Raw genomic sequence first — 12,809 nt, 5'->3', positions numbered from 1 at the left:
TGAGATAAACCCAACTACTAAAACAAATAGCTTGAGACGCCACGCTGACAAAAGGTCTCAAATTAGAACTACCGACAGTGAGAGAAAAAGATTTAAAAACAATAATTTAAGAGTGGTTCTTCAGTACAAAAGCCCATGAGCCGTACGAGCTTGCGTAGCCCTGGTCACAAGCAGGAGCTGGACCTGAGATCGACACCTGGACAACAGTATGTCCTACTGTTCAGGTGAAGGCGATCGGTTCAGGGGTGGAAGTTCTGGGTTTTTTTGCGCAGCAGAATTTTAGGCGTTTCAGAGCTCCAGGTTCTTGCATTTAGCTTAAAATTCTGTGAGAAAGAGTAAATGCATACGGGCTGGGCCGGGAAAAGAGCCTCCTTTAATCTGTCTGAGTGCGACTTGTCGGTGTTTCGTCAAAGAGCAGTGCGAAAGCGTAAAAATTGGATTGAATTGAGCCAACCTAGAGGACGTTTATCATGGACTAGCAAGAGGGGAGGGGAAGAGCGCACTTCCTGGTCGTGTCACGTGAAATGCTGAAGTAATAGGCCAAGGAGTTTTGCCACAGGCAGGATTAAGCAGTTTAGCTTGTCGTCCACCTGCAAATAAAGAGAGCTGCTTCATTTTCGGGAAATATGAGCTTAAAATTGTATTGAAGGATTCCGTATATACGGTACACATACATACAAAAGCATTCGATGCGGGCCACAAGGAGATAACAGGAGCATTTTATGTGCTGCTCATATGTGTCCATGCATCTGGGCGTTTCATACTAGAAAAATAAAGCAACCTTAAACTTTTATTGTGTGTCCACAAAGTGGAGTAGCCCTGTCGACACGTGCTGGCTGCGACAGGTAGCCAGCTAGTTGCTGTTTAAAGGAACCCTGCACCGTACAGGATCCATGAGAAAAGAACTTTTCCTAATAAAGCTGCCTGTAGCGCACGCTAGGGCGTCGATAAAGTAGTGGCAATCTCTTGATCCCTTATCACTTACTGCCTGCAGCGTGCTGTGCTAACTAGGACCTTCGGGGCTGATTGGGACAACACGTAAAAAAAGACGGCGGTTATAAATGCATAGGTTCCTCGCTGCCGTTTTTATTTGCAGCCTGATTGGTCGGCTACACACCAGCGAGTAACATCTTGTGGTCTGCTTGAACTGTTCGTCGTCGCCGCTTTTGTTATGATGATACGCTACAAACCGCGTTCTCAAAGGAAGCCCGTGGGTTGACTACTGATAAAAATGACTCTTGGTATTTCGGGCCGAGGGCCGAGACTTCAGTAAATTGAATGTTGCGAACAGAGGCCGTGATGAGCACGGCATTCTTCACAATACGAATGACGGCCGGAATCACCGTCATATAGAAAATGGCGCTGCCGGTTGCGACGCAAACATCAGCGCTACGGGCCTATATAAAAAGCTATGACTTGACCTAGCTCTTCTAGCATTCTTGCTGTTTACCTGTTGGTTTTCTACGTCCTGGTCTCCATAGGCTCTTCTCACTAATTTCAGTGAATTGGAGCCACCTTGAAATTTAAAGGAGCACACTACAGAGAAAGGGCATTCAAATGATGGAACTTGCTTAAACACTACATACTTCAGTCGACTTGCGTTAATACAAACTCCATAGGGATTACGAAGCACTTAAAAAAAAAAACAGAACCTCTAATTAAAGAAAAAGCGCAACAACAGCATTGTTATTAACCCAGAACACGTCTCCGTTCTTCTTTAGTGCAGAATTTCGACTTTCGTTGCAAAGTAGAGGGTACGACAAGGTTGTCATGATAGGTGAGACTTATGGCTCAAGTCGAAGACTGCACGTACAGCGCTGTACGTAACAAAGAAGGCTGATGACCATAAAAGAGGGAGAGATGTGTACGCCAGCGCGAGTATGAAATGACGTGCCGATTTATCAACTGTGCGCCTCCTGAGTGGCGAAGGTGCTGACATCGGTACAGAACACGGCGCTCTTTGAATTTTGAATTTCGTCGAGAAGTGACGGTCGCCTGGATGCTTACTATTTGAAATAACTTCCAATAACAATTGCTGAACCGATGGGATCACTATCATTGGTGCCCATAGTCGCGTGAGCAGCCATAGCATGCGCTGCTTCGTCTTCCTCGAGTCGCCATCTTTGTGAATAGAAGCACCATCGTATCACCGGGACGTCTCGGCCCTTGGTCCTCCTATTTATCAGATATAATTGGTTTCAGCTTGGAATTATCGAGCCATTTCTGTCATTGCATTGTATTTAAAATAGCCAGGACCAGCACACAGCTTCTAGGTAACGAAAAATTCCAATTAAGCGACCTAGAATTATCCAGCGTCGACTATACGGGCACATACTACTACAGATGCTCGTGGAGGTGGTTATTTCAGTTTTTCACCCGTGCTCAAGTGTCCATTTGTGAATAGACAAGTCTGGATGCGAGAGCTGCGTAACAAGTTTTATCTAAATCACCCTTCATAGTGTATTGGGCTATTTCATTAAAATCACGTTCTCTGTGCGGGCGATGCAAAACGAGAATGGCACGTGGGTGAAATAAATAGCGCTCTTCCTGCAAAAATAGTGAACCTCTTATTCGCTGATCCTAGGGCAAACAGATTCTTTTTAGCTCGCCAATTTCTTTCGAAGGTATACTACTGATTTTTTCGTTAATGAAAACCACCTACTTGCATTAGATACTCCATTTGGATGAGCAAAGCACTCTCGGTCCGAATTAAAACAAGTTTAGCGACCACAGGCTTTCTAGAATTCTTGTCGCCACGACAAGCAAGAGATGAAGAAGTATTTTTTAGCGTAAAACGTGATCTGCCGTTCTTTTTTTTCTCGTCTTACTACTGAAATGTTGAGTTCCGTATGGAAACGTCCCTGCTGGCAATCTGGGTAGTTATAATATTTAAATATTTGACTGAGCTCTTGAGAATTTTTACTATGTTATATGCAAATACACCACTCAGCAGGCCACTATTTCCGACCCTTTGAATGAAGCTCTTCATCCTAAACCACGTTCCTGCCCATAGATGTCGTCGCTCATTAAACTTGTTTTTCTACGAATCCGAATGTCTAGCCGAGCGCCAACGGGAAGTACTCATTAGTGGACCCGCATTCGGGTTTTCTGCAATGCTGTGAGAAGCAGAACCGTTAACTTAATTGGGTTTCAAATATGTTGTCAGCGGAACGCTGAAACTCTCCAACTTATTTCGGAGCCTCATAAACTTTAGCCTCAAAACCTATTACGTACTAAAAAAAATAAAGTCACCGAGTTCGCCTGAAACTAGGGAAAATTAACTATTTGTTTGAGCAACTTAGCAAGCTATCACAGAAGCCAGCAAAAGGGGCGAATCAATCATTTATTGTTGCGCTGCTGAGCACGAGGTCACGGATTCGATTCCCGGCCGAGGCGGCCGCTTTTCTGATGGAGGCGAAAAGCAAAAACGCCCGCCTGTTCGAGATTTCGGCGCACGTCCAAGATCCCCAGGTGGTCAAAATTAATCCGGAGCCCCCCACTACGACGCGCCTCATCGCCAGCGTTGCGTCGGTGCGTTAAACCCTACAATCAATCAATCAATCAATCAATCAATCAATCAATCAATCAATCAATCAATCAATCAATCAATCAATCAATCAATCAATCAATCAATCAATGATTGAATGAATGATTGAATGAATGAATGAATGAATGAATGAATCAATGAATGAATGAATCAATCAATCAATCAATCAATCAATCAATCAATCAATCAATCAATCAATCAATCAATCAATCAATCAATCAATCAATCAATCAATCAATCAACTATTGTTGGCTGGTCCAGAACGAGCGTGTGTGCCGTGTGTTGGTGCGGAGAAAATGCGTTCTTTCGCAGCACAAAAAAAACCCTTCCAGATCTGCCTATACGCCTCGAGCTTCGCGATCGCTGCGCCGCCTGCCGACACTTCTCCGCAGGGTCTGCGGGAGCAGCGCTGCGCGGCTGAAAGGGGCTTATGCAGTGTTTCGGCTCTTTTATAGCGTAAGCTATGCTGACCGAGGTTGAGCAGTTTCGCCTGGACGCCAAAGGGTCGTGCTGCGCAAGGGCGAGGACCATTGGATTGTATTGGATCGAATTGGCTTTGGATTGAAATAAATTGTATTTGGATTGGATTGGAGTGGATTAAATTGGATTGCATTGTATTGGATTGGGTGTGTAGAAAATTGTGTCTGTACATTCGCCAGTCTGCGCATTCCAGAGGAGTTTTGTGTCGAAGGCGTTGCCCATCACAGTCCGAAAAGGCCACAAAGGCATTACTTCGTTTCTTAAAGGACTCAGGCCTGTCTGAACGATTGTGGAGACACTGTGTACCATTGTTTATTTGTCATTTGCTTAGTTTACCGTTTCAGATTAGGCTTTATTATCGCCTGTAGTTTTGTTTTGTAGTTGTCTTTAATTTTTCTTTACTCCGCTCCTCAAGCTCTATTCCCTGTCTTTCCAATACCCTTTCTTTCTCGTTAAATCCCTCCTTCCCCACTTCCCATGCGTAGGTTAGCCAACCGTACTGTAACCTGGTTAACCTCCCTGCCTTTCATGCACTGTATAATCCTTCCTTATAGAGGAGTGACATCATAGCCGCGGAAGACACACTGGCGCCGGCGCGTACCCAGCTGTGCGCCTCTGTTGCGCAGTAGCCAAGTCTGACGCTGCGCCGGAGCCGCTTGATAGCCGTTTCGCGTGGCTCCTGAAGAGACGTGCTGCGCGTGCGCGAGGAGCAGTGACTGGACTGGACCGGACTGGACTGGACTGGATTGGATTGGATTAGACTCGACTGGACTGGATTCGATTGGATTGGATTGCTGAACCTTAGCCCACGCTACGCATATCCTGGAATAGCCGAGCTAAGCCACTGCTAATTTTTTTCGCTTCCTTTTGTCTTTCCGCGCTCTTAACAACGTGTCATGCTAAAGTCTGTAAGCAAACAGTGCGTTTACGGCACTTCAAAAACATTTGCGTCTTGGTAGTGCTCGAACGCCAACAAAAGCTATCCGGGGACACGTTTATGCGCGCGTTTTGGCCGCTGTTACGGGTGTCGGCGACGGCAGCAGCATATCACCACTGTCACCTCCGAATACGCCAGCACAAGTGAATACGCCAGCATAAGTGACAATGTTATCGAAACGGTGACGAAAACGAAGTGAATTTTGACTCAGTTTCGTAATTTTGTTAATGCGGCCCCATATCAGTTAAAGGAAGCGACGTAACCTATTTGCAGCTGGGCATTTTCGAACACGATCATGTGGTTCAGCTTCACCGGAATGCACTCAATTGACCACTGCCCGCAGCCAAAAGTCGAATTTCGGCGAATGGCGACGTCGAACGGAAGATTTGACTTAAACGTTTGGCCTCCGCTGTGGCATTACGAATGCAAGCATAACGTCCTACTTTGCGCATTACCACTGCTGCGGTGATATTTTTGTTTCGAGTTAAATGGTATGTACAGTCATATAAAACTGAAATGCGAACACGAAAATATGAACCGGTACGCGTACAATAAAAAAAATACTCTTCGTGGAGGTTAATTAAAGGCGCGCTTTGGTAGATTTGGATAGCCAAATTTTCCAACTTTGTCACTGTACAGGCTGTTACATCGATGGATGGAACACTTTAAGCGTTTTTCCTGAATGAACTGCTGCTCTGTTCGCGCTCAAAGTTCACGCCGAGGTCGCAATTTTTGGTCTAGTTTATTTGACATCGGGAACAACGACGAAAATTACCTGTTTATTTTGAAAATAATTATAAACAAATTTCTCCATTGAAAATACGGCGGCCACTTTGGACGTGCAAGCTGATCTTGGAACGCCGGCGTCATCAACCTGGGATGTGCAGAACATGGCGATTCACGGTAGGAAAGAGCCAAATGAGGTAGCAGACGACCAGAAAACATCTTCTGTCGATAGTTTATGATAGACACAAATAGTTACATAAGTGCTCATACGAATAGTTGAAAAGGTTTCCCGCGTTTCAGCGTTGTCAATACCAGTCTAATATCTGCTGTGCCAGGTTACCCCGCCTTCCCAAATAAGGCTCCCGGTTGTGTGTTCAAGTCTGTTGCTTTGTTCTCGTTTTACTGTTATTATTCTCTGCGTTTGTGTCTGTGCTTGTGACATGGCGTGATGGGATCATCCACAGGATATGAACAGGCACAGCAGAAGACAAACCATCTGAAACCCGATGACTGGTATTGAGAATGGCAAACCGTGGGAATACTTTATTATGATGCGTATGAGTTCTTATGTAACTATTTGTGTCCATCATAAAATATCGACAACAGAGCTTTTCCAAACGTCTGCTGACTCATTTGGCTTTATTGTACTGTGAATCACCATCGCGAGTTTCGTTTCGCGTATTTCAGGTGGCGCCTTCGTTCCAAGATCAGCTCGCACGTCCAAATTGGCTGCCGTTTTCGTATAGGCGAAAATAGTTTTTATTTATTTTCATAATGAGCGTGTAATTACCGTCGTTGTTCCCGGTGTCAAACAAAATAGACCACAAAATGCGACCTTTGTGCGGCGTTTGACTGTGGACGGAGCAGCTGTCCGCTCAGGAAACTTTTGAAATTGTTCTATTCATCGATGTAACACCCTGCGTATAAGCCACGGGTCAATTTTACCTGCATAGAAAGAAATCGCGCTATTCGTGTCTTCTGGTTCGTAATTTCAGGATTGTGTTTTATTTTTTCGTGAGTGTCAATTCTGTCACTCACCTAATTAAATGTGTTGCGGAAATGATTGGCATCTCCAGTGAATCTTAGTGATATACACTACAATTGCTTTAGAGTGAAGAAACTCAAATATAAGCAACCCATGGATGTTATCAAGGATGCCTTCAGTCAACTCAGACCAGCACCGGTACCAGAGCATGTGTAAAAAAAGGGGTCGTGAAATAAAAAAGCTTTACACCTTTATTCCACAATTTCTCGGAGCATGCAAATTGTGATGTTACCATCGACGGTGAAAGTGGCTTCTGGATGCCTCACTCTTTTCTGATGTTGGCTTGCACACTTGTTTTTGCCAACTAATAATACTCCTGTGCATGTATGGGCCATTTTTAATGTAAAGAACAAATAGACTGTTTAAACAGTGACAGTATTTTTGCCAATGGGTATACTACATGTACCTCGCAAATATTCTGAATTGGGTACTGGTCGAATGCATGTTATCAACCTCAGAATTATTAAGGCTTTCTACAGCTCTGGCGGCCATTTATTGAATTCTAAGTGTTTTTCTCCGTTTATTTATGGAGAAGTGGCAGGAAGAAGGAACAAAGACTAATTTTCTAAGTTCCGAAGTGTTGTTTTAGTACCTATTTTCCTCCTCACTTTGTTCGGTAGGGAATGTCGAATGTTCAGCAAGGGAAGTGCATTACTGGGATCCAATCTTCATGGCAGTCTTCATGAGGAGCAAGATTCACTAGTTCCTGCTCCTGTGGACCCAAATGAGTGCGTTACGACCACGGTGAACGCAATCATTCGCCTTTGAAATTCTGACAACTTCTATACAAAGAGACCACCGAGATAATGCGCAGTTTAGTGCTTTTTATTATCGACGCCAAAACATGTTTGTCGACAACAGTCCCAGTTCATATCGAATCGCGGATGCGTTCAGCCGTAGTGACCGCCCACGGCACCCCCAAAACCGCCAGCGTTGCCAAACGCAGACTGGCCGAATCCGGCCTGGTGTCCACCGAGGCCCTTGTTGAAGCCTGCGGCGCCCTGGTTGAAGCCGGTGCCGAAGCTCTTGCTATCACTGGCCGAGAATCCAGTGTTGTGGTTGTAACCCTGCTGGCTGTTGTAGGCGTTCACGTTCCTGTGGGCGACACCACCACCAAATCCAGCCGCTCCCTGGTTGAAGCCGCCAGCGGCACCCCCGAATCCTGCCTGGTGACCGCCAAGCGAAGAACCGTATCCGGACTGGTACCCTCCGCCAAGACCGCCGTATCCGAGACCGCCGTATCCGAGACCACCGTATCCGAGACCGCCGTACCGGGCACCACCGAACCCGAGACCGCCATAGCCGAGACCACCTCCGATCAGACCTTGGCCATAACCGCCGTAGCCGGCACCACCAGCCAGTCCGACCCCGCCGAGTCCAGCTCCGCCAAGGCCTGCACCAATGAGACCGGGTCCCACTCCGGCGCCGTAGCCGCCCAGACCGATGCCACCTCCGAGGACGCCTCCGCGACCCTCCACCTCCTTCTTCTTGGCGTCTTCGGCGAAGACTCCCGCGCAGGCCACGATGGCGACGGCGGCGATGGTGGCGAAGAACTGCGGTTGAGTGAGTGGCCAATGTTATGAGCTTTCGAGAAATGTGAAAATAGCACAGGTCGAAACACACTAGCCGCTGTTTCTGAAGTGGAATCTGATGCATCTGCTTAAAAAAGTTCAGGGGTGATTGAGATGACGCAATGTGATGGGAATTGGCGGTAGCAGACATGGACATTTCTTGTAAACTCTGAGAACAAAACCTTGTTGGGCGAAAACAAAAGTTCAGTTGCTGCCGCTGCGGCAATGAAGTCGCTACAGATAACAGTGAGATATCTTAGGCGTCGCGGTCGCCAGGCGGAGAATGCAATACCTAGATTTGCTATTTGCAATGTAGATTACGTCACTTGCGTGGAATTTTCTTCTTAGAGGTAATATTCACCGTTTTCCGGTTTTTATACTTTATTCGTGACAGTGTCACACTCAAGCATAACACGTCACCACATTCATCCACATGCTTCGACTAAAATATTCGCTATTGTGATTCTTGCATGTGTAACAAACTATTCATGGACGAACACCCTGAAACGCCAATGTTCGCTTCCCTAGTACCATGGGGGTCGCATGTAATCTACCTAGAAGCTGGAAATTTGCAGTGGGCAAAAGTTGCAGCAGACGTTCACGTTCAAAACGTAATTTACTAAATTTTGTCAATTTTTTTGCGGGCTTTTGAGCCTTCCGTATGAACAAACTTTAGACACGGAAAACACACATGAATATACTCATATTATAGCGTGTGAGGTAAGGGTATTGTATCCAGAAATGTGTGTTTGCATTTTTGTGCCAATTTTTACTCCAAACTCTCAAGAATACAGCAATTTGAACTGCTTTAATAGCGATATAGCTCACGATCGCTCTTATACATAGCTACTGTTTGCTTTCCTTAGCAAGGTACACCCGCCGCGGTGGCTCAGTGGCTAAGGCGTTGCGCTGCTGAGCCCAAGGGCGCGGGTTCGATTCCCGGCCACTGAGGCCACTTTTATGATGGAGGCGAAAAACAAAAACGCCCATGTGTTCGAGATTTCGGCGCAAGTTAAAGATCCCCAGGTGGTCAAAATTAATCTGGAGCCCTGCACTACGGCGTGCCTCATCGCCTGCGTTGCGTCGGTGCGTTAAACCCCACAATCAATAAAATCCATTGCGGCGTACTGTCTTTGCAAATTCTTGATTCCGTAATTAACAACACGATAACAAAACTGCTATTTACGGCGCATTTTGAATTCTGCCCTTATTAGCAAGTTCCTGCTTCATTGTTTTATCGGGCAGGGGGGTTTAAAAGTGACGTCAGTAAGAACCAAACTTACGTATTGCGCTGCTTTCCGGTAAGGGGTGCATTTATGGGGCTACTTTGTTTCTCACACCTCAGAAAACCACATTCGTTGACAAAGAAACCTCGTTGACATACAGACATTTAAGTCGGCCACAAGCCTATTAATCAACCACTGAGTTTTGAATATTCGGACCCGTTGGGTAGTGTACTGCAGTTAAACGTCGTTATAACACGAATATAGCGAATTAGTGGCTATAGCGAACTAACTACTAACTGTGTTTGGTCACGCTTCATTTCAGTGGAATTATTGTTTTTATAACAAAAGCGAAATCGCAAGAGCCGCACGCGATACCGGCTACAACGAAGAAATCTTTGGTATCTGACGAAAAAGCAACTAGATGAATATCAGATCCTTCTTCAAATAAATACGAACGCAGGCCTGTTTTGGCAAACAAAGTTTGCTCTGCGGTAACTTTCCATTCTGATGGTCCACCCCAATCAGTTCGCAATGACACAAGGAGACAGGTAGGGATTGCCTCGTTTATAGAGGGTTCGAGGCCTACAATGATGCGGTTTTGTATCTAGCATTTGCGCGAGACAGATTGCGATTTTGGTAGAGCCGATTGGTACTTTTACTGTTACAACTAATATCGGATATAACGAACTAATTTACAGCTAAAATAGTGCTTCGTTATTACGAGGTTTGACTGTATTACTAATACAGGGCCTCTAGAGACTATTTCTACCCTCATTACAAATTATTACTAGTATTATTTTATTACTTGGCAAGGAAAATCTCACCTTCATAGCTGCTGAGGTGCTGTTCTGCGGCCTGGTGTCTCCCCGAGGTGGTCGGCTGTACAGCAACTTCTTGGCTGGAGAAATGAGTGGCAAGCTGGCAGCAACTGATTCCCTGTCGTCCACTGAACGGGTTTTTATACTCGTCTCAAAACGACGACGACATCCGGTGCAGTATAAAGAAACGAAACAGAGCGGACAGGAGAAAGGAAGTGATGCAGATAACTTCCCCGGTCGAACGCTGAGTCGTTTTCTTGCGTTTACCTCTCGGGGAAAAACGGCACTGATCCCACACCCCGGTATGCGAGAACTTGGTGGAATTTCTCACAGCAGCCGCCTTCGCCTTCATTGTCGTTCCGAGAATGCGCAGGCGTCACTTTTGACAACCGTATTCTCTCTACCCGGGATCGGTACTTTGTATCAGGAGAAAACAAGGGTTAAAATGTTTTTTCAATGTCAACATGAAGGTGCTTTATTTACACCCGTAGCTCCAATCACGCGCTCTCACACAAACGGCAGGGCCCTGATACCTGCGGGAAATCCGCCTGGACGCATTCCAGGCCCCCCAGCACCCAATCTTCGGCAGCCCAGACACGGACCGCTTTAAAGTTTGATCTCTCTCTGTCCCACACACACATACACAAACACAAAAGCGCGACACACTGGTTCCTAGTAAAAAAATCGGGTCATTTGCCACGTTGAATTTGTAGTTAGCGCCATTCGGGGTGTTGCCCCTTGGTAAGGTTTGGTTATTGTCATCCTTGTTCTTGCAAGGTTATAGTCGTGTTCAAGGTGGCTACGCACATGCGGATTAGCAAGGACGTTCACAGAGCACGCAATTGGCTCCGGGTTTATGTATGCAGGTTTATTAGCCCCTATTTCTTATGGCTAGACTGTTATAGGAAAGTAAACGACGCAACGACGGGCAAGTAAAAAATTTATTTAGGGAAAGATACCACGAAGACGAAATCGAAGTTTTTGTCCATCATTCGACCGTAATCGCCACCAGCTTTTAACTCTAGGTCCCGCCCCTGCGACTGAACCGGAACATATTAGCCGGGTTCGTGACGATCCCACCACATTAGAAGCAATCACCGAGTACGCCCTTGAAAACGGACTCTACAAATTAGTGTAACGGCCTGGTAGACTTCCCCGTTCTACCTGCAATGTGAACTGACTGCAGCGTGCACTGTTTTCAGTTTGAACCGCATTGTCTAGTGTGTGAACTGTACATTTAAGTGTGAGCTGTGCATTTTGGTGCCACTGACTGACTTCAATGTGTTCATTTTGTGATTAGGACCCCAAGACTGCAACTGTGTTCATTCTGCGAGTTGTGCCCTTCCCCCTTTTCCCTCATCCTTGCTCCCCCCAGAGCCCAATGGCCTCTCGTTTAATAAAGTTTTTCACTCACTCAGTTTAGTTTATTAAAAGGCTGCTTTGTCGAGGTAACAATGATGCTAATTTTATCCAAACTTGAAACCAACGACCTAGATATTGAAGGAAACAGATGGAGCAGTGGCCACCTTCTGGCTGGGTCTGTATGACGTCACAGGGTTGTGCTTGTGCAATTGTCGGCTGCCGACCAAAGCCACCGCTAAAAAACATGACTTGGATATTTTAGTGGGGCCTGCAGCTCGGATTGATCCTGTCACATAAATGCTAATGCGCAGTTAACATTTTTTTAAAGTGCAGATAGCTTTATGGGCTCGCCTTGCCGTCTTAGCTCGCTAACGGTCGATGCGACTGCCAGAATCAGGCGGCGCAGTGAGATAACGGACCCCAGTAGATCCTTCTGTACCGGGGTCAGGGAGTCACGTTGAGGGTTCGAAAATCACGCGGTTTAAATAGTCATAACCGTTCGAAGCTCGTGAGCCGCGGGCACTTGTCATATATCTCCCCCTTGCTTAGCGCAAGGAAAACTGCAGGTACATTTTAGGCCAAAAGAACTTCCGCTGGCGGAGTTTCAGGAAGGGGCGCGCGAGCGCTGCGAAGGCGGTAAATTTGAAATGCATGGGGTGGTAGCCCTGAGGGGATACGGCGCTATAGCCCATAATGGCGAATCACTGCTCTGCACGTTCCAACAGCTTTGGCATTGAGTGGAAGGTGTTTAATTTTTAGAGTTTCCCTTTCTTCCGTCACTGCTGACATCGTCTAGCGGAAAATATGAGTTCTTCAACATTTCCTGCCCTATTCATGCTTAAAACAACGTCTTGCGTGTCACGAATGGAGTTGGGTGAGTTACTACATCTCCCCAATTGCAGGAAGTTGTATTTTGCTTCGTGACTCCTTTAAATAAAACGACGCCGTGAGTTGAATGATGTAAAACCGCGATGAAATTGTATGTTTAACCCGGGATTCGCATGGCATTCCACCGCACGATCATGCTTCATCCGTGCGTATACACTGACACCACTACGCACATACGGTGCACATACAGCAGCGAGCCGCTACAAAGC

General features: G+C 46.1%; 1 protein-coding gene across 1 annotated transcript; it reads right to left on the bottom strand.

Annotated features, from left to right (window-relative positions):
* Positions 1-7,544: 7,544 nt before the first annotated feature.
* Positions 7,545-10,496, bottom strand: LOC144141089 (uncharacterized). The gene is made up of 2 exons (XM_077672612.1): positions 10,357-10,496; positions 7,545-8,288 (listed from the first exon to the last, which is right to left on the bottom strand). Exons 1-2 carry the CDS (start codon positions 10,360-10,362, stop codon positions 7,626-7,628), a joined length of 669 nt encoding a protein of 222 aa, XP_077528738.1. The 5' UTR covers positions 10,363-10,496; the 3' UTR covers positions 7,545-7,625.
* Positions 10,497-12,809: the final 2,313 nt, after the last annotated feature.

This window comes from Haemaphysalis longicornis, unplaced genomic scaffold (genome assembly GCF_048455015.1).
Source record: "Haemaphysalis longicornis isolate Haplotype H1 unplaced genomic scaffold, Haemaphysalis longicornis Haplotype H1 scaffold_6, whole genome shotgun sequence".
NCBI classification, from domain to species: Eukaryota; Metazoa; Arthropoda; class Arachnida; order Ixodida; family Ixodidae; genus Haemaphysalis; species Haemaphysalis longicornis.
Note: the sequence above shows the minus strand (reverse complement) of the source record. Positions and strands in the feature narration are given on the sequence as shown.